The following is a 27,471-nucleotide window of genomic DNA, read 5'->3' on the forward strand; positions in this document are numbered from 1 at the left end:
GAGTCAGACTGTCCCCAGAGGAGGTAGCAGACCACAGAAAAGCCTATTTCCCTGGAGGCAGCCAGACCAGATGGCCCTGTCAGTCCCACATTGAGATTTTCATCCCTCAAGTCCCCAAAGAAAGGAGCTGAGGGAGGGGGTTGAAGTGAGTCAAACCCTGAGATTGGGCCGTCTGAGACCCCTTCTGTCCCCAAGATGCTCCAATTCTTAATGCTGAACACTTGTGGCCTGGATGTCGCAGACTTGGTGGTGGTTTTGACTGTCAACAGAACATTCCGTGGCCCCACTTTACTTTTCTTTACTGTATTTATTCCAGATGATTAAAATATTGTCAGAGAAAGCCATGAGGCTGGCTTAAATCCAACTTCTGACAGTGACCTGGGCTTTATTTTGATTGATTTAGCAAACACTTATAAAACACTTACTATGAACCAGGAACTGTTCTGAACACTTTACAAATCTTAATACATCTAATTGTTTTAAAAGACAATTCCTTCAACTTTTCTCTCTGTTGACAAACAGTGGGGAAAGTCAGACTTTTCCATCTCTCTGGGTTTTTTTGTTTTTTTTTTTTTGAGGAAGATTAGCCCTAAGCTAACTGCCGCCAATCCTCCTGTTTTTGCTGAGGAAGACTGGCCCTGAGCTAACATCTGTGCCCATCTTCCTCTCCTTTATATGTGGGATGCCTACCACAGCATAGCTCACCAAGCAGTGCCATGTGCGCACCTGAGATCCAAACCGGCGAACCCCGGGCCGCCGAAGCTGAATGTGCACACTTAACCACTGCGCCACCGGGCCGGCCCCTCCATCTGTCTGGGTTTTGGTGGCAATTGGAGTCTCCAAATTGTATTCCCACAATTGACTGAACTCTGAGGGCAATCTTCGAGTCTCAGTTTTCTAATCCCCAAAGTGGGAATAAGTATTATCTAAATTTGCAGAGCTATTCTTCTAAAACATTAAAAATAATATATGTAAAGCCCATACACAGTGCTACCTGGCTACTATACGTGTCTACCCTGATGATGATTTAGGTACATGGGAATTAGAAAGGGGATTAATTATCTAAATATGGGAAGTTCCAACATTCATTCCGTTCCACACTTAGTTATCACATGCCCACTAAATGCCAGGGATGGTATTGGCCTGAGAACATGAGGGTGGACAGGGCCTTCATCCTCATGGAGCCTGCAGCCTTGTATGTGAATTCTGACTATGCAATGGGCTCCTAGACCTAGAACGCTCTGAAAAGCAAAACAAATAAAGAGAGAAAAAAAGCAGGAGAGGGAAATGAGTTCACATGTATAGGACTTCTCCAGAGACAAATATCCCCTCGTGAGAAACATAAGCCCAACGTCCACAGGGATGCTGGAGCTTCTTTCTCACTCTCCCAGGGAGAACCAGAACAACAGGAAAAGCACTGTCAAGTATCCCCTTTGTTCCTGTACCCAATTCCAAGAGGCAAGCCACAGTGGTACACACAGCCAGAAATATGAGCACATAAATACATTTCACATAAAAGGAACTCTCAGGTTGGAGGTGAGAGGTGACTCTCCCAGCCCTTTGGGAGAACTAGAGCAATTGAAGTTTCCATACAAGCAGCTTGAATTCTCCAATCAGAGTTAAAGGCGAGTCCTACCTCCTTGGGGAGGAGAGAGGGGGAGGGCCGTGTGCAGCTGGGGTCATGGGAGTCTGACAATTGCTTGTCCCAGTATCTCAGATTTCTTGCATCCTTGGAAATGCCAACTCTGGGAAAGGCAGCAGGGTATGGTGGCAAGAGCTTGGGGCTGGGAGTTAGGAGCTGTCACCACACTTGGCAAGCCACAAAACCCCCCTCTGGGGACATAATGGCTGACACACACCATGGACTGGCTGCCCCTACTTGGGGGGACCCAGGGTATTGTCCACACATCTCTGAAGGGCTGCCATGGGGTTCAAGCCTGACTTAGGTGAGGGAGAGAGGTGCTATTGGACCAATTTGCCATAGGAACCCCCTCCCACCTCGAGAGTCCTCAATTCTGGGAATTGGACACAAGTCTGACAGTGTCCTTTGTGCCACGCTTTGTGGGCAGGGCTGCCTGGATGAGGTCAGCTTCCTAACCCGGTGGGAACCAGTGGGCCACAGTTTTCAGGCATACCCTCCTTCTCTAGCTCTCTCTGGTTCTGAGCTGTGGATTGGCAAATCCTGGGTTGGCCACGCTCCCGCTTCTTCCGTTTGGCTAAAGTCCAGATCCCAGGTACCTCCACAGATGACTGGGAACCCCAAGCCCTATAAGTTTCAGCTCACTTTCCTTGGGAGATCTGGCCTTGGGTTTAAATTTTCCTCCCCTCAGTCGAGTCAGTACTCACACACCCTGCAGAGGTGGTCAGAGGCGCTCTGCCACCACCTAGTGGTCGCCAGTGGCTGTACACCCTGCATCTGTGAGTAGATGGTGACCGGAGTTTTGTTTTGCTGAGAAATAAGATATCTGTGAATTTACTGCCTTCTTAATCAATGCAAGATCTTTGAAGTTCTTGGACTACAAGAAAGAGAAAGAGGCTAACTTGTAATTATCAAGAAAAATCTTTTGATCTGAATTAAACCTTTATTCCTTGGTTAGGGCATCAAGAACCATCCTAGGGGCTGGCCTGGTGGTGCAGTGGTTAAGTGCGCAAGATGGGCTTCAGTGGCCCAGGTTCGCCGGTTCGGATCCCGGGTGCGGACACGGCACCGCTTGGCAAGCCATGCTGTGGGAGGCGTCCCACATATAAAGTAAAGGATGACGGGCACGGATGTTAGCTCAGGGCCAGTCTTCCTCAGCAAACAGAGGAGGATTGGCAGCAGATGTTAGCTCAGGGCTAATCTTCCTCAAAAAAAAAAAAAAAGAAAAAAGAAAGAAAGAAAAAGAACCCTTCTAGAAGCCTGAGCCTACCAAAAATATAGAGAGTCGTGGGTCACAAGGTCAGCTTAGGGTCCAGGGACAACGGATACACCAAAGGAAGAGGTGGTGTTTTATCACAGACAAGTCTCATTGGCATCAAGAAAATGGATTAAGGAAGCTCTTTTAAAATTTTTTCTCCTTGGGGGAAAACTGACTCAAAGACTTCACAAGCCATATGATGCAACTTCTAGACATGGCAGGGATGAACTTGCTTTTTAAGCCTGAATCCCAAAAGGCTTTTACTTCTTCTAGAAGGACGTTAAAATTGTACTAAGTGAAGTTGCCATGTTCTGAGGCAAATGTTGTTTATTTCTTTTAGAATGACTTTGTGGAGGGGGTGTGGCATTGGCAGGGATGCTTAAAGGTAGGCCAGCCACAGACCATAGCCCTAAGTTCTGGGGCATGAGAAGCCTGGTCCTTCCCTGTGTCTCTTCCTCGACCCTATATAGGTCTGGGGGCCAGCCCCCAACTCTCCCCAAAGGGAACTGGGCTTCCCTTTCTCTTCTAATCCTTACCTTAACACAGCCTCACCCATTCACTTACTCACTCCTCACTCAAGTCATTCCTTCATTTAGTCAACACTCCCTCTGTTCCAGGCTCAAAGGATCTGAACCCTGAGGCAAGCCCTGAAGGAGCACCTGGTCCAGTACTAGAGACAGACTGGAGAACAGACAAGTAGAGCCCAGTGTCATGAATGCTGTGAGGGAGGTAGGCAAAGTGCTATGGGTGCACAGAGTCAGGGCCCCAGCCACGGTGGGGTGGGAGGACAGAAGACTTTCTGGAGGAGGTGGTCCTTGAGCTAGACAGTATGAGGAGAGGGAAGTGTATTTTGGGCTCCAGCGTAGTAGGTTCCTCCATTCCCTGCTCTTTGCCTCCAGCCTTTGTTTGCTGGAATATATAAAATTATTTTAGTCTTTATTTAAACATGTTGCTATACAGGACCTGCCTTCTTTTTCTAGCCTGACATCTCAAAACCCATTCCTATGCCCTCATTATATTTTATTCCTCTGATTGTGAAGCTCCAGAAGAAATGTGCCATTGGCATCATCTCCAATTAAAAAATGTTCCTTTCTGTCTATGAGGCCTTCCTCCAAGCTTCTGCTGTCTGGGGATCTGGCCCTGACTTCTCAGTTTAGACTTTTTAGAACCCTAAAATACAAATTACAAAAGGCTAAATATCTTTCATTTCTTAATTTTTACATGTTTGACAAAGACTATCTTACCTACTCTCCATGACCATCTCTGTACCCTTTTTTTTACCAAAAAGATGGGGAGAACTATCTATGAGGCCACAGAGTCTCCTCTGTAAAAGGGGGTGACAACTCTTGCCGTCCACCACCTTCCTCAGCACATACGCTGTTACCATCCTCTCTCCTATAGACTGTGAGCCTCCCTAGGGTGGAGACTCTGGGCTTCTCTGAATTTTCTCTTTTGTGGCCTCTTGTCTAGTCCAGACCCTGCAAACCAACCAGGCCTTCAATGTACTGCGGCTGGTTAAGAGAAGGTAGAACTTCCAGTCTGAGCCATGAGTCAGTCTCCTGGAAACGGTCTCTCTCTTCCAAAGGTGGACGGTTGGTTCACTGAGAAGCAGTTCTATGCTTCACTTTCCCACCATTGAAAGGGGTGATGTCCAATGCCAAAGAATGTCCAGAACCAGGCAGGAGGGGTTCTGGTTACACGAAAGCACAAAGCCAGGATGATGGACACAAGTCAAACTGTTATCAGAGTGGAAGAATCAAGTTGACTAAGTTATTGAAGAAAGAGTCTAAGAAGATAGACATGTTTCTAGATCTTTCCCAAATTGAAAAATGACTAGAAAGGCAGAAGGATAGATCTAATTCTGGACTGAAGGCTATGAATGGAGACTTGGTTCTCTTAGAGGCCGTGGTGCCTTGTGGATGATTCTCCAATATCCATCCTACCTCTGGCCCACTAGGTAACAATGTGATTTGGGAAATGATATAGTTCAAAGGGTGAGCCTGACTGGCTTATGGGTTTTCCCATATCCCTTACAATGTCATCCAATTCTACCCAATGAGACATGAGGAGAGAGCAGCTGAAGGATTCCGGGGAAGTTCTTTGTTGCTCTTAAAAGAGAATGATGGGCAGCTATTTTCTCTTGCCAGATATGAATGAGGAAGGATATGGCCTGATTATCACAGGCAGCCCTCTCACAAACTAAGGGAAAACTTACAGCGTCAGGACGAAGCCAACACTGTTGACAACAGAGTGGAGAGATGAAAAGAAGGAAACTGTGCCCCGCCTAGGGATTGTTGAGACTCTGGGTCAACCCCAAAGCTGCCCTAGCCCTGGGCTCCATGTTACAGGGGAATGAAAGTCCTTGTTGTTTGAGTTTGAGATGATTTTTCTGTTATATGCAGTCCAAAGCACCTGGCAGACAGAGTCTCCAATCCTTTGTGAGAAGAATGGTATGGTGAAGAGATATTAAGGCAGGGGCTGGCCCCATGGCCGAGTGGTTAAGTTCGCGTGCTCCGCTGCAGGCGGCCCAGTGTTTCGTTGGTTCGAATCCTGGGTGCGGACATGGCACTGCTCATCAAACCACGCTGGGACAGCGTCCCACATGCCATAACTAGAAGGACCCACAACGAAGAACATACAACTATGTACCGGGGGGGCTTTGGGGAGAAAAAGGAAAAAGAAAAAAAAGAGAGAGAGATTAAGGCAGCAGAAATTTACAGGTCTTGGAGATGAAAAAACATGAGGGATGAGGGAGAAGGAATTGAGCTAGTCTGTCAGGATGTAGTGGGACATTATGACCAACTCAGCTGGGGCTCAGACATGCTCAGACACCTCCTCTGTTCCCCTTGCCCCCTTCCCCTGAGTGATGTTCACATATGAAGACATGTGGAGGTTTGTGTTTTATCACCATTGGAGGAGGAGGCACTTGGTTGGTGGGAGGAGGCAGGGAGGGAGAGGATGATGATGTAGGTGGCATGATCGCCAGTGCAACCCTTGGATTGAACTGGAGACCTGGTTGTAGAGAAGTGAAGGCCAAAACAAACAGGACCAGAGCTGTGGCCAGAAGCAGCTCATTTCTGGGCTCATCAATAGCATGGTACAGAGTCTGGGGTTGGGGGGAGGGTTTTCTTCCCCACCTTTTACAGGTACCCTGTGGCCTTGTGGTTTCAGAAGCCCCTGAACTTGGCACTAGCAGTCCACAATGGACAGTGTCAGTGGTAGCAGCTTCATGGGCAGTGGACATGGATGAGAGGGAGCCAGAGGAGGGGAGAAGGAAGGACACAAATTCTAGTGATGACTATATCTGAATGACTGCCTTCTTCGGGCTTTGGTGTCTTGGAAACCACTGGCTCCTGTCAAGGCAGGAAGGAGGCTTAGGGTCTTTGTAAATGAGCCTCAATGCACATGTGACTCATTTTGGTAGTAATGGGTTGGGGAGGCCAGGCAGCTAGGTCTAGGTTCCATGGTCAGGGCCATAGAAAACACATTTTGGCAAAAGATAATTTGTTTTGGAGCCTATTTGGTTTGAAATGGCCAGAAGTTCTGGATGGGCAGGTCATGGCTCCTCAGGCTGGATTTGAGTGCTATCACTGAAAAGGCTGTTTTTAGCAATAATTTGGGTAGAAACAAGAATATTTCTCCTCTCAAATATGCAGCCAATTCAGAGGCAGAAGAACAGATAATTCCACAGATACCTGTTAGGATTCTGGGGTGTGTTTGGGACCCTGTAACAATGTCCAGGGAGTAGATGGAAATGAGCCAGGAGTTCAAGAGAGAGATCTGGAATAGAGACACGGCTTTGAAAGTTACAAGTTGAAGGATATTAATTTAGTTATGGGGATGGATGACGTTGCCCAGTGTGTAGAATTAGTAGAGCAAAATGGTGAAAGACAGAAAATGAAGAACTCCAACATTTAAGAAGCAAGCAGAGGAAGAACAATCTTTCAAAGGCCTAGAGGGAACAGCCAGAGGGGTAGGAACAAAATCAGTAGAGTGTGGTTTGGCAGCAGACAAGGGAAGACTGTGTTTCAGGAGGAAGGGAGTGGCTGACAGTTTCAAATCCTGGACAGAGGACAACATAAGGATCCGAGCAACGTGGAAACTGTTGATGACCTTGAGGAGAGCAGTTTCCATGGTGTAGATAAGGCTAAAGCCAGACTGCAGTAGACTAAGGAATGAATGGGCGGGGAGGGCAGAGGGGACATGGCATGGCAAGTGCAGATGAGGCTTTCAAGAAGTTTAGGTGCAAAGAGAAAGAGAGAAATGGTGGTAGGTAACGGGGATGTGGAGCGGAGAGAGGATATGAGAGACCTGAGCATGTGATGAGTCAGGGTCAGGATATAACTGATGGAGCAAAGTTCATGAGAAGGTGGGAGGGGAATCAGAACTCAGGAGGTGAGGTGGGCCCTAGGAGGGAGGAAGAGAGGGACTGAGGGGTATGTGCAGTCCATCCATGACTGTTTCTACTTTCTGAGGAAGGAGGAGAGGGGGTCATCTGCTGAGGGCAACAGGGGGGTTGAGAAAAATGGAAGTGATCTGAAATAGCCACCTGGGGACAAGGAGTGAAAGCTAACCAGAACCACAGAGGAGGACTGTCAGGCAAAACTGAGACACAAGTTGAGGCAGGAGATCTTGAGTCTGGGGAGGCACTGTCATGGACTGAATGTTTGTGTATGCCCCCTCCCCCAATTCATATGTTGAAGCCAAAACTCCCTAATGTGATGGTTATTTGGAGGTGGGGCCTCTGGGAGGTAACGACGTATAGATGAGGTCAGGATGGGCCCCCATGATAGGAATAGCACCCTTATAAGAAGAGGAAGAAACCAGAACTCACACTTTCTCTCCACACACACATAACAAGGAAAGGCTATGTGTGGACACAGCAAGAAGGTGATACGAAACCTCCTAATTTCAAGTTCATGTGCCGGATGCACAGTAGGTCAAACACTGAGACATCAATGCTTAGAGACGGAGAAAGCTTTATTCGAATTGGCCAAGATGAGAAGGCAGGAGCATGGATTCTCTCAAATCTGCTTTAACAAGAGAAGAAAGCAGGGGGTTTTATAGAGCTAAGGGGTGTGGCAGGGGGAGTTTCAGAGAAACAGAGGGGTAATCTGTGTTTCTTTTACTCCCAATAAGGTCCTCAGCAATCTGACTTCTGGGCATCAAGGGCAGCTGGGGGCTGGTTATCTGGTGATCCTTGAAGCCATTCTCTTTCTTCTATATAACAAGCTCCTAATCCTTGTGACCCTTGAGGTATCCCTCAGGTTAAACAGGAATATAGCAAATTGACAAGATTAACTGCCTTTCATAACAAGGTCTTGAAATGTAATCTTATTGAATATTTATAGTAACCCTTAGGTACCCAGCTTCAAAGGCAGCTATCTGCAACCCAAGGTGAGAGCCCTCACCAGCCACCGAACCCTGTTGGCATCTTGATCTTGGACTTCCCATCTCCAGAACTGTGAGAGAATAAAATTTTGTTGTTTATGCCACCTAGTCAATGGCCTTCTGTTATGGCAGTCCGAGCTGACTAAAACCAATCTGCACAGTTGTCTGCTTTTCCTCCCTGAGCTCTCAGCAGCCTGGGTGTAGTTTGGGCTCTGCTGGGCAGGTCCATCAGAAGGACAAAGGGCTCTTAGGAAAGTCAAGGAGCTTGACAGAGATAGAGCTCTTCCACTTGTGCCAAGGGGTTTACCCACGTTATGGTGACTGTTCCTCCTTCACAGGGCTTTCAGGGACATAAAAGCATACCAAACAGTGAAAGGCATTTGACAGTGTAGCCTAATGGTGGTAACACATGTGCAACATGTGTTAACTATAGTCACATCTGTGATGTTGGAAAGGGACAGGTGACAAATGGAAGCCCAGTACTGCTAGCCTGGATTGGGAGGCAGGGGACAGGGCTCTAGTTGTGTGTCTATTGCTGCATGACACTGGGCAAGTTTCTTCCACTCTCTGACTCTGGTATCCTATTAGAATATTTAGAATAGATGCTTTCTAAGGTCTTTCCCAGCTCTAACATTTCCAGATTCTGGGAAACTTAAAAGCACTGAAATATCACTGAGCTCAAAAGAAGTGAATGGCAGGGTGTCTGGGTCACTGGGCACTTCTTTGCTGGAGTCCCTGAGGTCTCCTCATTCCTACAGACAAGACTCATACCTACACATGCCACTTCCCTTAGTAGGAAGTGGTGTTTTGACAAAATTTACACTAAACCTTTTCAAGACCCAGCAGAACTGTATACAGTGTTGTTTTGCATCATTTCAGAAAGGGTCAGGCTGGAAATTTTGGGGAAACTCCAGGAAATGCAGCAAGAGCTAGGAAACCTTGAGAAGAGCCTTTCCCCCTTTGCAGTGTGCTTTTGTTTTGCCTCCTTTCCCCTGGCTCCTGTCCTACACCTGCACTTCCTTCCTCCAGGAAGCCATCTGGCTGCCAATGGAGCCCCTTGCCAGGAGCTCCAGCAGCCAGGCAAATCCCTTCACCAGGCTGCTTCCTATTTACCCAAGAGGAGCAGCATTCCAGGGCACACCTGGAGACAAATCAAATCAAGAGCCTTTCTGCCTGTGGGCACGTTATCTGTATTCCTCTGAGGGGAAGAAAGCTTGCAGAGGCCCAATTCAGAAGCAAATGGAATGATAAAGCAACGTCTCTGCCTTCTCTGGTTCAGGTAGGGAGCGGTACACACCCGCTGTGCAGTACACCCGCAAGGTGCAGATGTGTCTGCCGCCTCGAACCAGAACCCTTGGCGACTTTCCCGCTTCTCTCCCGTCTTCTGATTTGAAAAAGCCTAACACTGGCTCAGGCCAGGCGGGAAAGGAGTCCTTGCCAGCCGCTGAGGCATGTTACCAGACTGCACTACTGCTTTTGAACACCAGAGTGCAGTAACATAGAGACCGGGAGCTCAGGTTAGGACTGCCGGGCTACATAATTTGCGAAATTCAATGAGAATGCATGGCTCCATGTTAAAAACTATTAAGAATTTCAAGGCGACAGCAGCAGAGCATTAAAGCAAGTGCAAGGCCTTCGCAACTGCACAGGTCACATGTGTGCGAAGCTGCCCTGGCTCAGGGGCTTCAAGGACATGGAGACCCGGAGAAGCCGGCTCTGCCATCAGGAGGGTACTACGGGGATGGCGCCTTCACTGCCAGGCGTCCCTCAGCTATCTCCCACCCGCTTGCCTGTCCTTTTTTCCTAATGTCTTGCTGACTTATGCACAATACTCAGAGAAAATTATACTTTCAGAGAAAGCCACTGGGGTGCACTTTTTGCAAAAGGTGTATGGGTTCACAATTCTTAGGACACTTCTCTGGGGAAGTGGGAGAGCTCCTTCCGGAAACAAGCACAGGGAATCCAAGCTCTACAAATTTAACTTTAGCTAAGGCTCCTTACTTCTTCCAGAATAACCCAGCAACCCTTTGTTTTTACATTCAAAGCACCCAGTAGATTCCAAAATACTTACAGGCACTTGAGAAAGAAGAGTGGCCCAGCAGTGGCTCCTAAGCTCCTGGCCAGTTTAAAATTCTGTATCTGAGAGCAACAGGGTGGGGCTGGGGAAAGTGTGACCTGCTGCGTGACCCTTGGACCTGTTCCTGCACTTCTATGGCCTTCAGCTTCGCCCATGTAAACAGAGAGAGTCAAACTGGTGTATCTATCCTGCCCCATCCAGCTCTCATACTCTACCATTCACCTTCAGAAAGCATGTTTGTAAGACAGACCAGGCTAATGAGCAGTTAATTGGGGAACAAAGGCATCCACTCTGACTGACAAGCTAAGTAAGAGAGGGTAGGGGGCACTCCTTTGAATGAAGGACTAGCATATCCTACATGTCCTTGCTGGAAAGGGAGCAGCTAATGTCTGCACAGCTCCCGGCTGAATGCTGCTAAAATCCCTGACATACTACCACATTACTGCATGCAGAATGCTTTCTTCCCAGCCTCTTCCCTGGTGAGAGTCAGTTGATAGAGGGCTGTGCAGTCCAAGTCCATCTCTTACGGGTTCTGCAACCTTAGGAGAATCCCTAATCCCTGCGGGTCTCCTGATACCCAAGTGTACAGAGACGGGGTTGGATGGGACATTAAGGGGTGATTCAGTCCTAAAACAAATTTTATGATTCTCTGAGTTCCAAGCAAATGTCACATGAGATGTCTAGCAGCAACAGGTATTTTCTGTGCCCAAAGCCTTTTTTTGAGGAAACGTCTGAGGAGAAAAAGGGCCTGGGTGGCCTGATGTGAACTCTGGTCTCTTACTATTCAGCATCTCTAATCTCTATGCTGCACCTCCCCCCCCCCCCCCCCCCCCTGCTGGAGGTACCCATGGAAACCCAGGGAGTTAGGCAAGAGACTTCTTAGCTACTCCATGGTCCCAGCACCTACCCTTCTCTTTGGTAATCTTCATCCAGATTTGACAAGAGCTGTGAGCCTGCTGTGGAGAGGTCAACTGCAGCCAGGGGCAATTCCCGATAGGCTAAGTTCACCAGCTGCACTGGAGCAATGCTCTTGGTTTCTTCGTCTACTTGTTGGGAGATGATCTCAACTTCGGAAATTCCTCCTTCTATGGCAGGCCTGAATTGGGGAGGAAGACAACAAGGGAGCGTCATCCCTCAAGAACAAAATACTTTTTCCATTCCTCAAGGAAAGGAGAGAAAATGCACCAGAACTATGCTGTGCTGGTGGAGTGGAAGAAACATAAGGCTGCTATTCTTCCCCGCTGGGCACCCAAGGGACTGGACTGAGGCCCTAATAGCCTCATCTCCTTCCCCATTTGGAGAAAAGTGGAAGAATGCGAAGAAGATTGCTCAGATCTGAAAATATGAGCTTTAGGGGCAGGATTCTTCATCAATGGGAGGTAAAGACCCAGATAGAAACTCTGCCAACCAGCAAAACCAAGGCTTAGACTTTTAGGATTCTCAGTTACCAGACTTTATATTGGAGTAATAGATTCTTTTAAGTTGTCTCCTGTGTTTCTTTGTAAAGGTGCTTTGGAATGTTTCTACCATCTGTACCACAATAGAGAAGAGAGGTTTTTGTTCATGACTGGATTTACTGCTGGTCGTTGGGGAGCCTGCTGCAAACCTGGAGAGACCGAGTAGGCCTTGGGAGAGTGAGGACAGGAGGGGCCAGCTATCCCTGGGTGCCACTCCCTTTCTACTTGAACTGGTCCTACTACATCTCCCTTTTTAAGGTTGAGAGTAGGAAATGGGGGTCACTTGGTCAAATGTCTGAGGCATTGTCAGTCTCCTCCTGTGTTACTATTAGGCTCACCTAGGGCACTGCACATGATGAACAACTCCATTGGCATTATGGGGTGTCTTAACCAGGAGCAATACCCTCCACCACGGGATATTTGGCAATTTGTGGAGGCATTTTTGGCTGCCACAATGACCACAGAGGTCACTATTGACATAAGTAGGAGTAGGGACATTACACATCCTGCAATGTGTCCAACAACTAAGACCTGTCCTGCTCAAATACCACCAACAACCCTGTAAAGGGATGCTGGGCTAGACCATTTTGCTTTAACTTCCTGGGGTGCCATCTTTGGTCCCTCCAACTCTTTCTTGATCCTATCTCATCCTGTAGAATCTGACGGGCTAGGTCTTGTGCCTCTGGCCAAACAATGAGGATTAGAAAGAAAAATGGTGTGAATGGAGAGGAGTAAAAATTAAATATTTGAGGGAACATTGAGAGGCCAGTTTTATTTAATATAGAGATGGCAGCCCAGTCTGCTAGACACTGTTCTTGGGCTCTGATGCCAACTTTCATGCCAACTTCTGTGGGGCTCCTCCAGGGCCTCAGTTTCTCCAACTGAAACATGAAGAGGTGAAATAGAGGCTGCCTAAGGGCCATTGCTTCTTACTGTATGATCTGACGTGGGTAAGAGAAATACAGAGCAGGTAGGAGGAGCTCTGGAGTGACAAGTCCTTACACTTGGGTGGGGAACTCTAAATTCTCAACTTTTCTTTTCCAACCAGCATTGAAATCTGATCAGTAATATACAACGGCAGCTATCCAGGAAGTTCAGAGTTGACTCTGCTAACTTCTCTTTTGCTTGAATCATCCAAGTAATTGAGAGAAAAGTGGGATTTTTATTCGAGCGCTGCAGGTTGGCTGCCTAAACTACCTGAATTCACCAAATAATTTCCAATGTCCCAATTCTCTTTTGTAGACTTTATTTAAATCTTTGCTTTTTGCTACCTGTCAAGAATAGATGATGGTACTCATCATTGTGTGACATTTACAAAATGACTCAAGATCTTTAGACAGAATAGTCATAGGATGTGAGACTTCTGTGTTTCTCAATAATTGAAATAAAAGTGTGGGTGTTTATGGGGGGAATCCTGGCTCTTCTAGATGTTTCCAAAAAAGCATATGCTGGGTCCAATTTGTTCTCTTTTCCTCTGGACTACTCAAGGAAACTATGGATTGCTGAACTGAACAAATAGAGCTTTCTGATCAATGGGGTGTTCACAGAGGGATGGGTTGAGTTTCTGAGACTAACAGGATGTGGCTCTGAGAAGCATGGACCAAGCTGCTTCTGCCTTCCTGATTTTACTGCCCTCTGTTCTCCTCTTGCATGTGGTCACAGCGGCCCAACACCATCTCTGGTCAGGTGGTCATCTCAGCAGGAGGAGACAAGTCCTCCTTTGGTGGGAGTGAAGGTCCTATAGTTCACAGCCTTAGTACTGAGACTACCCCCTGGTCTTGGCTATGAAGAACAGTGTGGTGGATGACACGTATTAATGGCTCCATTCTTCACTCCTCCATTTGCCATATGACTTTGCAGCAACTCCCATCAAAAAGAAGAGTATATTTCCCCAACCCTTGAGTCTGCTTTCAGTCATGCATCTAGTTATGGCCAATGGGATACTGGCAGACATGATACAAGCAGAGTCATGGAAAAGCACTTGTGAACTTCTGCTTCTTTTCTTGCACCTGCAGTATTGTCATTAGAAGGTGACCAGCCTAGCCTAGGGGAGAACATTGATCAGAGTCCAGTCTCACCTAGATCAGCTGACAGCCAGCGGAGCTCCACATCTAAGAGTGATCCCACCAAGATTAGCAAAGCTAGCTAGCTGGCTACAGCAGACATGTGAGGAATAAACATTTATTGCTGTATTTTACTGAGGTCCTCTGGTTGGTTGTTACATGGCATTACTGTGGCAATAGATAACAGGTTCATGCTCCAGATGACAGCAGTCAGCCCCACAGTTAGGCAGGCAGGAGCAGTGTGGTGTCACAGAAGGAGTGCTGTTCTCATCTTGGTATTTTTGCCAATGAGTTGCAAAACACAAAATAACTGACCACTTGGCTGGTGCTTGGTAAGATTAAGTGGTTGGTCCACACGGCATCTTAGGTTTTGGAAACTGAAAGCAATTCTCTCTGAAGAGTTCTGCCCTGGGTTCATAAAGCCTGCTTTTAGAAACCCTCTCATGACTTCTAAATTTCGTTGCAATTCCCATTTTATTAATTCACCTTAAGTATTTCCTAATCTTGTCTTGAGGTTTGCTTTTGAAAGGTTTCCCCATTTTCTGTGGCCTCCTGCTAAAGGAAATGTCTGTAGTGGTTGCCTGAATTAGATCCTTGTCTTCTGGGAGATTTATAGCAACAGTTTTTGATTGCAGAATTCCTCCGCTTTTTTGAACTAAAAAATAAGATGACAGTGAGGCAACTCAGAGAAAAAGTAAATTGTGTGTGTGTGTGCGCGTGTGTGTGTGTGTGTGAGGAAGATTGCCCCCAAGCTAATGTCTGTGCCAATATTTCTCTAGTTTGTATGTGGTATGCTGCCACAGGGTGGCTTGATGAGCAGTGCATAGGTCTGTGCCTAGGATCCAAACCCACGAACCCTGGGCTGCCAAAGCAGAGTGTGTGAACCTAACCATTACACCAACAGGCTGGCTCCAAAAGAGCAGATTTTAACAAGTCATTTCAATGTTGGGCTCAAGGACAAAACCACCTGGAGCTCCTCCATTTCCACAGGGTTGGAGAAGGAGCTATTGGTTGCATCTGTGATTCTGATGAACCAACTCAACATCCAGAGAGAGCAGACTCCGATGTTACTTACTGTGGATTGGTCATGTTGAAAGATGCAACCAGAGCCTTAGGTTTTCTTGGCATCTAGTGGGGCTCAGCTGTCGTGAAGCCTGCCGTCAGCATTTCCAAGTGTGTGTTCCAAGACATACAAATATGGTGCCCTGAAAACAAATAATTAAACAGTAGGAATTTATGACACACAGATGTCAAACCAAAGTCCTCCTAAGCTCATCTAGGAATCCCATAGAACTTTCTTCCATATAGCCCTTTTCTCCAAAGTAATGTTGAACAGATTCTTACAATTGCCCTTTGGGAGACAACAGTGGGCAGAATTACTCTCTTTTTTGAGATGAAAAAACAGGCCCAGAGTGACAAAGTGACTTTTCAGTGTCACACAGAGATGGCAGTAGAGCCAGATTGGACCCCAGGTTCTCTGACTTCTCATCCACAGCTCTTTCCAGTAAACAGCCGTGCCTAAGAAAACCAGGCTAACTTTATACTTCAGCTTTAGGGATCTCAAAAATCAGGTTTGTCTCAAAAATTTCAAGTGTTTTCCCACAAGTTTCTTTCTCCCATTTCTCTTTCCCTTCTGGTAGTTCTGCCCCTCTGCTTTTCCAGGCTCTCCTCTCCTCTCCTTCTCAATTTGGTCTCTCAGTGAGAGAAAGCACACCCTGGAGACAGGCTGTCTGGGATCAGAGCCCAGCCCCCACTTACTAGCCCTCTCGCCTCAGTTTCTCCTCCTGTGAAGCGGGAATAGTAATAGAGCTAACTAAATTAGTTAATTTGTGTAAAACACTTAGAATAGTGCTTGGCATGTAGTGTTGGTTTTTACTGCCATAGTTATTATTTTATAAATTTAAATTGCACAGTTTGTTGAATCTGAACACATTCCAAAGCATTTGGATGGCTGAGTGCAAGATTTCCTCTTAATAGTTGGACTAGGTAAATAGAATATACTTTTCCATAAACCAGTGCTATGATACCACCTAGAAGTATTCTGGGAGACAGAAACAATCCTCAGAAAGTACACAAAGAAATAGACATGGGTTCTGGGTGATTTTGAATAAGTTACTAGGGAGGTTACTCAAGGGGGCAATCCTTTTAAGTTGCATTCTACTGCAAACTGCTTTTCCTACAAGACATCAACACAGGCCGGCCCTGTGGCTGAGTTGTTAAGTTTGTGCACTCCACTTTGGTGGCCTGGGCTTCACTGGTTCGGATCTGGGCACCTAGCACCTCTCATTAAGCCACGCTGAGGTGGCGTCCCACATAAAAGAACTAGAATGACTTACAACTAGGATATACAACTATGTATTGGGGAGCTTTGGGGAGGAAAAAAAAAGAGGAAGATTGGCAACAGATGTTAGCTCAGGGCCAATCTTCCTCACCAACAAAAAAACCCAACCAGACGTCAACACAGGATAAACCCCCTCCCAAACCTGAAGCTCAGCTCTCAGAGGCCGTTGCTCTCAGATACAAAGGAATAGAATTGTTATATCACACAAAGGAAAAGTGGCTCCTAGGGTGAGAAGTAGCAGGGGACAGATGGTAAATTTGCAAAGTGGGGAATCTCCTTAAAGTTCTGCATAACTAAGAAAAGTGGGAGCTTAAGTTAAAGAAACTTGAGGAAATCTTGGGGAAAGTCTCAACTGAGAGCAACTGGAAATAAGAGACTTTTCTAAAATCAGAAGGGCTTTAATATAAGAGACCACTGTTTCCACACCAGATGTTTGTGGGGCAAAAAAAAGCATGGGACAAAGGGTCAGGGATGACAGCAGGGAGGATGTGGACATTTTGTCACCACACCTTGCTAAGGGTTTCACCTACCTTAGTATACCCGAGTAGAAGAGGCTAAACATTAAAATCAGAACTCTCCTTTATAGTATTTGGGATTGTGTATTAATTGTGCAGTAAACTTTATAAAGTTCTCCATTCCATAACACAGATTTAGTCAGTCTCAATCTTTTTTGTTCTCTTTATAAAGCCTCAAGCCAACAAACTCCTCCCAGTAGTAAGATTGGGCATGTGGACTGCCTAACCTCAACCAACAGTGAAATCAGGATCAAGGTACCCACAACTGGGAGACGATGTGAGCAAGACCCCCTTCCGGAATGGTGTTTTAACACACTGTATTCCCAAATGAGCACTTTACATTGCTACACAAGGTATTAGCCTTGTGGAGGATATGATAGGAAAGTCTTTGCTTTCACAGACCCTCTAGTCTGGCAGGGCAGGCAAGTTTGAAACACAAAACTCCAAAATTTTTGTGCACTCTTAGTAATGAAGAACAAGTAAAAATTGATAAACTATATTTATAAATAATAAATTTATATTTATCTATATATTTATAAATAATAAACATGAGCTACTACACTAATATAGTATGGCCAATATAAAACATATGCAAAAAATAGAAATGAAAATGATGAAAATTTTTTTTTAATTTCACTTTTTGGAAGGAAAATTTCAAATATATAGAATTGTATAATGGACTTCTAGTCACCCATCACCCAACTCTAACAGTTATCAGCTCATGAAAAGTCTTCTCTATATTCCTGTTCATTCCCCACCTAATATGATTATTTTGAAACAAATCCCAGATGTCATTTCACTCATCTGTAAATGTTTCAACATGTATCTCTAAGGATAAGAATTTCTTTAAAAGACATAACCACAAAACTATCATCTCCAAGTCAATATTTTCTTATCAAATGTCCAGGCATTGTTCACATTTCTCCATTTGTCCTATAATTTTTTTAATATTTGTTGAATCAGGAGCCAAACAAGGTCCAAACCTTATGATTGGTTAATGACTCTTTGGTTTCCTTTAATCTGTAGGTTTCCCCCTCTATCTCATTTTTTTCCATGTAATTTATTGGAAAAATGGGGTCATTTGCCCCAGAAAAGTTTCCCACAGTCTGGATTATGGTGACTGTATCCCTTTAATGTCATTTAACATGTTCCTCTGTCCTCTGTATTTCCTATAACTTTTAGTTAGTCTATAAACGTTAATCAGATTCTGGTTCAATTTTTTTTTCAAGACTGTAGGCAGTTTCATGACTTCCATTAGTAGACAGATAATGTCTTCTTGTTCCCCTTTTTGTGATATTAACATCCATTGATGATCACTTCCTAGATCCATTAATTCATTAGAGTTTGCAAAAGGGTCATATTATGATTTCGTCATTCCTTCTTCATTTATCTGCTTCTATGAAGACAAACTCTCCCTCATTAACTATTTGATTACCCTCAGATACAGTTCATATAGAAAAAGAAGAATAAATGCTTAACTTTTCCCCTTTTATTTACTGGTTTTCAAAAACAAATCGGTATCTTATCTTCCAAAATTGATCAATGAGGGTTTTTTTGTCTTTTTATTTTCCAAAGTATCATGGATTTGAACACTCACTCAGCAGGGGCTGAGTGCAGGAACAGGTTCCCTGGAAACGGGGACTGCAGTTTCCTGGAAAGGAGATGTAGAGTGGGGAAGAAATGCTTGACATCTCCAGTACAAGGGCAAGGATGAGGTAGGCAAGAGGGTAAAATCATATTTGGATGGACAGTGAGTAGGCTACTTCCATTAGATGTTTTGATCCTTAACAAGTGGCACATTTTAGAAGGTAAGATCCCTTAAGATGATGTTATTTAAAAATAATATTTTCCAAATGAAATAACCCCTGAAGCACAAGCCTAGCACGAAGCAGGTGTAGTCTAGAATTCTATAAAGGAACATCTGAAGTGCAAACTTGCTGTCTCATAAACCTGGTGAAAGCAGAAGAGAAAACCTGTTTTGGATTTACTGGGTGTGTCTGTGGTGGGTAGTAAGGCTGCTTTTTAGAGTTTAGTAAAATCCCAGTCTCTTCCACCTGTTACTCATGATCTATGTAATTACAGCATGCACTGCATGACGACATTTCACTCAATGATGGACCATATATCAAACGGTGGTCCCATAAGATTCGTAACATATAGCCTAGGTGTGTAGTGGGCTACACCATCTAGGTTTGTGTAAGTTCACTCCATGATGTTTGCACAATGACGAAATCACCTAAGGGCCTTTTGGGAAATAAACTCATAAGCTACGCTGTAGAAATGCTCAATCAGAACTCTGAAGTGGAGTTTGAGAATCTTTTTTAAGTTTCCCAGGTGTTTCTGACATGCAACTGCTCCATTTGACCCTCTATATCAGTAGTTCTCAAACTTTCCATCACACCAGAATCACCTAGAGGGTTCATGAAAACAGACTGTTGGCCCCACCCATGAAGTTTCTAATTAGTATGTCTGGGGTGGGAGCCTGAGAATTTACAATTTGAACAAAGTCCCAGGGGATACTGAGTTGCTGATCCACAGACCACACTCTGATCTTCTGAATCAGATAGTTCACTTGAGGTAAAGAAGGGATTTTTATCCCTATTTTGCAGATGAAATTAGCTGGTTGCAAAGCTACTATGGTGGAATTGTCAGCAGAACCTACCCTGGCCAGACTCAAGGAGACCAGGTGTACTAGTTACTTTATTTGCAGTTAACAGAATATCTGACCAACAGTGACTTAGGCAGGGAAGACTTTTAATTATTTTACATAACAAGAAGTTTGGAGGCAGCGGCTCAAAGATATCAACAAGGACTCACGCTCTTTTCATTCTTCCATTCCCCCATCCTCTGTGTGATGCGTTACTCAAACTTGTTGCCCTGTGGTTGCAGAATGGCTGCTGCAGCCCCAGCTGGCACATCGTCAAACTAGCTCCCAAACGAAGAAAGAATCAAATGCTTTCTCCTCATAAAACTCTAATCTTTTATTTAGCAGGCATTATCTTTCCAAGCACTCTAGCCAACATCTCCTGATGTCTCCTTGGGCAGAGCTGGGTCACATGGCTGCAAAGGAACCTATGACAATGGGCAGCTGGCCTAGGAAGTAAGGAGTGATATGAGAGCCTAGATCAGTCATGATTCATCCTTTGGGCCTCAGTATATTGTTTCCATAAACAAAGCTCAGTTCTCTTAGCAAGCAAGAAGAGAAGAGGAGCTGTTGTGTGTGTAACTAATTGTCTGCCAGTCCAGGTTTGGGGACTTCTCATATGGTTCTGAAGCTCAGCTGAAAAAATTTTTCTGGGTCTCCAAATGAGAGTGGCCAAAGCCTGGTAAGTGGTTGGCAGGAGATATGAAGAATGTGCTCTCACAAATCCACAGGGTTCTTTTATTTAGAGAGCACTGCATGCCTGTGAGGTTCAGTGTTGACATTGTAAAGCTCGCTGTAGAATTTGCTCCCAGGGAAAAGGCACTGAGCACAGGTGCCTTTTGTGGATACACACCGCCAGGAAGAGAAGGCTGTATTTCTTATGCTAGGTGAGGAAGCTGTCTGTATAACAACACATGGTCATCCTTGTTGTTACCTGGGCCCATTAATACCTTACTCCATTAACAGGTAGTTAAAATGAAGAATCATGTACCAAGCATTCTCCCACTCTAATCTCCAGTCTATTGCAAAATTCTTAACTGCTAAACGAGCGGGCAGGGAGCCCACAGTGGCTCTCTTTTCTAGGTGCAGCACAGTGTCCTGTGGATCCTTCTAACTTTATGCTGTTTGGTCCTCTTCACTTATACAGTAATGCAACCTATCAATTATTACCAGTCTTGCAGGGTCTAGGAAACACAAAACAAGATCACACAAAACTAAAACCCAGTCATCAAAAATTACCAGGCAGTCTGGGCTGGCCTGGTGCCATAGTGGTTAAGTTTGTGTGCTCTGCTTTGGCGACCAGGGGTTCACGGGTTTGGATCCTGGGCACGGACCTACACATCACTCATCAAGCCATGTTGTAGCGGTGACCCACATACAAAATAGAGGAAGACTGGCACAGATGTTAGCTCAGGGCCAATCTTCCTCACCAAAAAACCCCCCCAAAAAACAAAAACAAAAAACAATCTACCAGGTATTCTGAGAAGAGAACCAAGAGGGCCATTATCATAATACTTCCCTTTCCCTTGATATTTTCCTTCCTAGCAAACACTTCCCTAAGTTGAACATACTGTGTCCCCGCTGGGACAAAGGGTCCACTGGCTCCTCTCCCTGGCTGGCCTGGGCAGAAAGAACACCACCCAGCAGGCATTCCCCAACCCCAGCCTGAGGTCATTTTCCCTCTGGAATTCAGCAGAGCTTCTGGGGAACTCGAATATCTATGATTTTGGGAGGTACCAACAATGAGCTGGAGCTGCAGTGGCTGCCCTGTTACCCCTAGTCCCCTTATCAAGCAAATCTTAAGTGTAAATGCCACACTTTGCAAATCTCCTAAGCAATATTTTGCTTATTATAATGCTAACTAAATTATGTTAAGAACCCAGATACAATTAACTTTGCCATCAACTTCCACATGGCACCAGGCAAGTGACTCTTCTTTGGAAAATGGAGAGAAAAAGTCCTCTTTCTTCAATATCATTCATATTACATATGGAACAATATAAAAATGACCCTATTCTTGACCCTCCCTGTACCAATGCCTCCTTTGTCATTGCTACAGACTGAATGTTTGTGTCCCCCCCAAATTCATATGTTGAAATTCTACCCCACAATGTGATAGTATTAGGAGGTGGGGTCTTTGGAAGGTAATTAGGTCATGGGGGTAGAGCCCTCGTGAATGGGATTAGTACCATTATAAGAAGACACACAACAGAGATGATTTCTCTCTCAGCCATGTGAGGATACAATGAGAATACAGCTGTCTGCAAACCAGGGAGAACCCTTGCCAGATACCAGATCTGCTATTATATTCATCTTGGACTTCCTAGCCTCCAGAACTGTGAGAAATAAATGTTTGTTGTTTAAGCCACCTACCCCGTCCATGGTATTCTGTTAGAGCAGCTTGAATGGACCAAGACAATCACGTACCTTTTCATTGCCTTTCACCTCTTGCTTGGTCATATGGCCTGCTTTGTCCAAGTAGATTATAAACTGTGAGGGTTAATTTTACGTGACAACTTGACACATAAAAGGGTATTTGGTTAAATATTATTTCTGGGTGTGTCTGTGAGGGTGTTTTTGGATGAGATTTACATTTGAATTGGTAGACTGAGTAAAGTAGGTTGCCCTCTCCCATGTGGGTGGGCTTCATCCAATGTATTGAAGGCCTAATAGAATAAAAGGCTGAGTAAGAAAGCATTCTCTCTCTGCCTCACTGTCTTTGAGCTGGGACATCAGTCTTCTGCTCTCAGACTCTGACTCAGACTCAAACTTACACCATTGGCTCTCCTGGGTCTAGACTTCTAAGCTTCCATAATCGTGTTGAGTCAATTCCTTATATTAAATCTCTTTATTCACACACACACACACACATATCCCATTGGTTCTGTTTCTCTGTAGAACCCTGTATAATACATCAGCAAACATGGAAAGCACTCACATGATTAGGCTTGCCCTCTCTCTTGCACATCACCATGACAACATGCATGCCCAGGCTGGCCTGCTGGAAGATGTACAGTCACCTCAGCCAAGGTCAGCTAACAGCCAGCTGCCCCCCAGGTGTGTGAGTAAGCTCGGTCAAGACCAGAAGAACCACCCAGCTGTGCCTAGCTAAACTGCCAACCTACAGACTCATGAGATAAATAAAGTTGTTTTTTAAAAATTCATTCTTCAGTCATTTATTAGCACCTTCTATGTTCTAGGAACCATATTAAACATTGAGATTATCAAGATAAATGAGATATGGTCACAGTACTCCAGAAATTTGTGGGCTAGTGATGGAAATAGACTCATAGATAGACAGAAATTAAAACTCAGAGAGGTGGGGCTGGCCCCGTGGCCGAGTGGTTAAGTTGGTGCATTCCACTGCAGGTGGCCCAGTGTTTCATTGGTTCGAATCCTGGGCGCGGACATGGCACTGCTCATCAAACCACGCTGAAGCGGTGTCCCACATGCCACAACTAGAAGGACCCACAACGAAGAATATAATACAACTGTGTGAAGAATATAATACAACTATGTACCGGGGGAGCTTTGGGGAGAAAAAGGAAAAAAATAAAATCTTTAAAAAACAAACAAACAAACAAACTCAGAGAGGTGAGAATAATGAAACATTTCAAAGGAGTGCTTTGAAAGCTGTAAACTTCCTTATAAATATTAAGCAACCAGTGATTCCTCACACTGGCAGGCTCAATTCCCCTCTTCCTTCAGCTATCTGTTAAGGAAAGGTTTATTTTTTGTAAGCCCACCAAGTTTTTGGGTGGTTTGTTATGTGGTATTATTGTGGTAATAGATCACTGATACGTTGTAGACAGATGTCCACTGCAACTCAAAAAATAATACAGAGATGTACATTTTTAAAAAGCTAAAACCTCTCTCCAGCCTCCATTTGAACCCTCCACCTCTTGCTTGAGGTCCCTATGTTAATACCCAGGTGTAGAAATCCTTACTCAGAATTATGCAAGCATGTACTCACACGTACAGGCTAATTTTTGTGGGTTTGTGTTTGACAAAATAAAACCAACTCAGCAATCTGCTTTTCTCACTTTGCAATATATAATGGACATCCTTTCTGGTGAGTAGGTAAAGATTTACATTTTTCCTAGTTTCTTTATTTATATGCACACATGCATATATATAATTTTATATAAATTGCTTACCATAAAAGTCATGTTTTATTGGTGTCTTTTTCTTTTTGCCTACATCCCCAACATTACCTGCCTCACTGTCGGCCTCCCCTAATACACATATGCACATACACACCGATGTGAAACCTGTGCATGTCTCTCCTTACTTTTCTTTGTGATTATATAACTATATACAAGTAAACATTTCATTGTTTGTTTTATTTAAAAAACAAATTATTCATACTTATCTGCTTTTGCTTTTCGCACTCAAAAATTTCTTGTAGAAATCCCCCTCTCCCAAGTCAAGCAATAAAACTTGAACTCATTCATTAATTAATGGCTGCATAATGTCCCATGGTACGGATGTGCAATAATTTAGTTAACGATTTCACTGTTGGGGGGCAGTTTTAGGGTTTTTTTCTGGCCACACTGAAAAATGCTACAGTAAACATCCTTGTATATTTTTCATTATGTACTGCTATTTTTATTCATATGGGATAGATTCCCAGGAGTGAGATTACTGGGCTGAAGAGCATGTATTTTAAATTTTAATAGTTAAAACAAGATTGCTTCCCGAAGGATTGGAACAATTCACACTCCACAGCAAAGTATGAAAGTTTCCCTCTGAGGGGAAGAGCCTTTTTTTTTTTTAAGGAAGATTAGCCTTGAGCTAACTACTGCCAGCCCTCCTCTTTTTGCTGAGGAAGGCTGGCCCTGAGCTAACATCCGTGCCCATCTTCCTCTACTTTATATGTGGGACGCCTACCACAGCACGGTGTGCCCAGCGGTACCATGTCCGCACCCAGGATCCGAACTGGCGCACCCTGGGCTGCCGAGAAGCAGAATGTGTGCACTTAACTGCTGTGCCACCGGGCTGGCCCTGAGGGGAGAGTCTTAATCATCTGAAAGCTGTTGAAGGTGGCTGTGGACCAAATAAAGTCCACTTGCTTAATTACATCCTCTTCACCATGGCGCCCCAGAGTTAAAATCAGAAAAACAGAGGAAAAGGGTAAAACCAAAAATAGTAATGATATCCTTATACCACAAGAAAATACTTAGTCAACTTAGGAACTACCCTGTCACAGTATTTCTGTGAGTTGTTTCAGCAATAGCCAATTCCCTGAGGATCCTGTTTTCTTCCTGTGCCATAAACCCTAACTCCCCAAGCTAAACAATCACATAACCAGTTCACAGGTTCCCTCCAGTGCCCACCTCCTGCCCACCCCCCAGGACTTATAAACTGGCAAAGAGTGTAGGTAGAAATACGGCAGGCTTAAATTAGATATAGCTCCTGACCATCTAAATAAAAATAATTATCAAAGGAGAAGAATTTTAGAAAAAGTCGCTCTTTTTTTTTAATCAACTAAGTATATTAATATATAGGATAGTGCCCAAAATGAAGGTGGCACCAGAATTTCCTGTAGTCACCCCCTACAATGTTGTGCTCTCCTGTCCTCATTCCTAGGGAAGTCAGATCTCCTTTCATAGATCACAGGTCCTTGCATGATGACAAGGGTCAAAATGTTGGCCAATGTCTCATTTGAATACAATGTCCCAATATCCCTTGCATCAAGCTGGGGCTTGGTTTAAATTAGGAGTTGAGGAAAGTGCCACTCACCAATACCTCTCTTTGAAGAACCCAGGTCTGTATGGAAACCTCCCAACTCGGAGCTGTCCCTCTACATGATGCTGCCATGTAAGGATACTCTATGGAAATCTTGGATGCTGGAAAAATCTCATTTCCTTCTAAACAATATCATTTCTTCCAAAAGGGTAGAGACTGGAGGAAATGCAAGCCAAGGTGTCTACATCACTGATGGCCTTTATATTGGTCAGAACTCCTCAGGTAACAGGCATTTACGGAGAACCTAGGAAGTGCAAAGCTTGGTGCTGGGCACCAGGATGCAAATCAGTGTAAGGCAGTCCCTGCTTGCAAGCTTTCAATTTCATCAGAACAAAGGGTGCAAGGCAGTAAAATGTGAATAATGATGGAAGAGTACATGTGCTGAATGCTAGCTGAGTGGTACAGAGAGAAAGTGTGACAAGATTCAGGCAGGAGGAAGGCAGTGTGGGCTGCACAATTGAAAAGGCGGGGTTCTTCACATGGGTGTGGGAACTTGGCCTTTTCCAGGACTATTTATCTAGGCAGTGGCAGAGGTAAGAAGAGAAAATCAGCTTTCCAGCCTTGAGGCCAATGGTGTCCACCAGTGGCTCTCGCTGCAGGGGGCCAGAGAACCACCTGGAGAGCTTGCAGGCCTGACTCCAAAATGCAGATTCCTGGGCCACCCTAGAGATCCTGATCCAGGAGGCCAAGAACTGGAGTTTCCTTAAGTATCCCAGGTGACTGACCACTGGCCTAACTAACTATCCCACACATAATGGCTTTACCTTTATGTCCCTTCTTCAAGAACCACAATCAGCGTATCTAATTTCATAAACACCTCCAGGCCTCAGTTGATTCCACTCCCCTCTCCTTCTTGTGGAGAAGAACCCTCTTGTGGACCCATTGCCAATCCCAGATTGTCTGTGCTCAGAAAACCCTTCATCATCTTCAGAAGCTCCTAGCCCTGAGTCTGTTCCCCTAGCTTCAACAGTCGTTTCTTATCTGCCCTCAACCCAGAAAAAACTATAGATACTCTCATCAAGGTTTACGTTCAGGCTCAGAAAACACCATAAAACCCAACCAAGACCCAAACTGGTCAAAACACCCACCTGGGCTCTTAATGCAACACAGGCCCCACGAGACGGAGGTAGGGAAACTGGGCAAATCTCTTAGATGGAGCCCAGTTTTGCAACATGTAAATGAAGATGACATCTCACTGACCCACCTCAGGCACTGTCACAGTATGTCATTTGCTCCCGGTATGTGACCAAGGAGTATGGCATGTGAAGAATTTTTACCGTTATCACCACATGTCCTTGTCTCTAAAAAGCCATCAACACAAGGTACCCAATCAACTTAATAACAGCTTGTCAATGATAAAAACTTACATACTATCACACCGAGTCTGTGCATCAAGTATAAGACCCTGATGGGTCCAGTAACGAGAAAATGAGTCTTAGCACTGAATAAGGTGATTTTGGTGTTTTTGTTAATATTGAACATTTCAAACAAAAAAGATAAAAATGAATATAAACTGAGTATCAGGATATCTGAGGAAGAAGGGAGTCTAGAGCCACCTTACAAATGCTCCTTTCTGGTGACTGGCCAAAATGACCAAAAAGAAGCAAAGGGGATAGGAGAGAGGAAGTTCAGATGTGAAAGTAGAGAAGAGGGCGATCAAGACCACAACATCCATCAAGAGAGCAGCAACCTGAGGAGCCACAAAGAGCCAGCCCCTTCAGACCCCTGAACTTGGAGGGGTGAAGGAAGTCTCCTGGAGGCACCAAAGGAAAGATGCAGCTGCCACACTGGGGCCATTTTAATCTTCTCCAAAATCAGCAATGTCCTGAGGCTACAGCGGTGGACTAGAAAAGCAACACTGATCACAGCCTTAGCTGTCCTGTAATCTGTTCCTCTGGCCCAGCTTCTAAGTGATGTGGACCTGCTCAAGTGTACCTACAGGGGCAGGTCCAACCACAGGAGAGACTGGGACCAACCCAAAGTGGGGGACTTTCTCCCAAGTGGCTGTTCAAAGGGAAGTAGGGAGCTGTCAGGAACCAAAGGGTGATCTCTGTCCAACTTCCAATAGGACAGGATGTCCGTCCAGCTCAGGAGACAGAGACCCAGGAGAGAGCCCAGCCATAGCCTTACTCTGAGGGGTGAGGAAAAGCGAAGCTGGCTGCCAGGGCCGTGATTTCTACAAATCAAATCAAAGTCATAGACCCTAAGATGGTCCACCTCATCAGTAAGCAAAGACATAAATTCAAACCATTTTTCTCCTAGCAGACTGGGAAAAATTTATAATATCTAGTACTGATGATGGTGTGGGAAAATGGCCATTCACACACATTGTTGATAG

The 27,471-nt window shown here is 44.9% G+C and overlaps 1 protein-coding gene across 3 annotated transcripts in view; it reads right to left on the reverse strand.

The window, feature by feature from the left end:
• Positions 1-27,471, reverse strand: part of LOC124234793 (transmembrane protein 266) — a 129,009-nt gene that overhangs the window by 54,576 nt on the left and 46,962 nt on the right. For all 3 annotated transcript variants that reach the window (XM_046652211.1, XM_046652210.1, XM_046652209.1), the window contains exons 2-3: positions 14,961-15,090; positions 11,273-11,461 (exon numbers count right to left, since the gene is read on the reverse strand). In XM_046652211.1, coding sequence (XP_046508167.1) covers positions 11,273-11,461; positions 14,961-15,013 — 242 coding nt within the window. In that variant the 5' untranslated portion in view covers positions 15,014-15,090. The remainder of the gene's footprint in view (positions 1-11,272; positions 11,462-14,960; positions 15,091-27,471) is intronic.

This window comes from Equus quagga, chromosome 2 (assembly GCF_021613505.1).
Source record: "Equus quagga isolate Etosha38 chromosome 2, UCLA_HA_Equagga_1.0, whole genome shotgun sequence".
Lineage (NCBI taxonomy): Eukaryota > Metazoa > Chordata > Mammalia > Perissodactyla > Equidae > Equus > Equus quagga.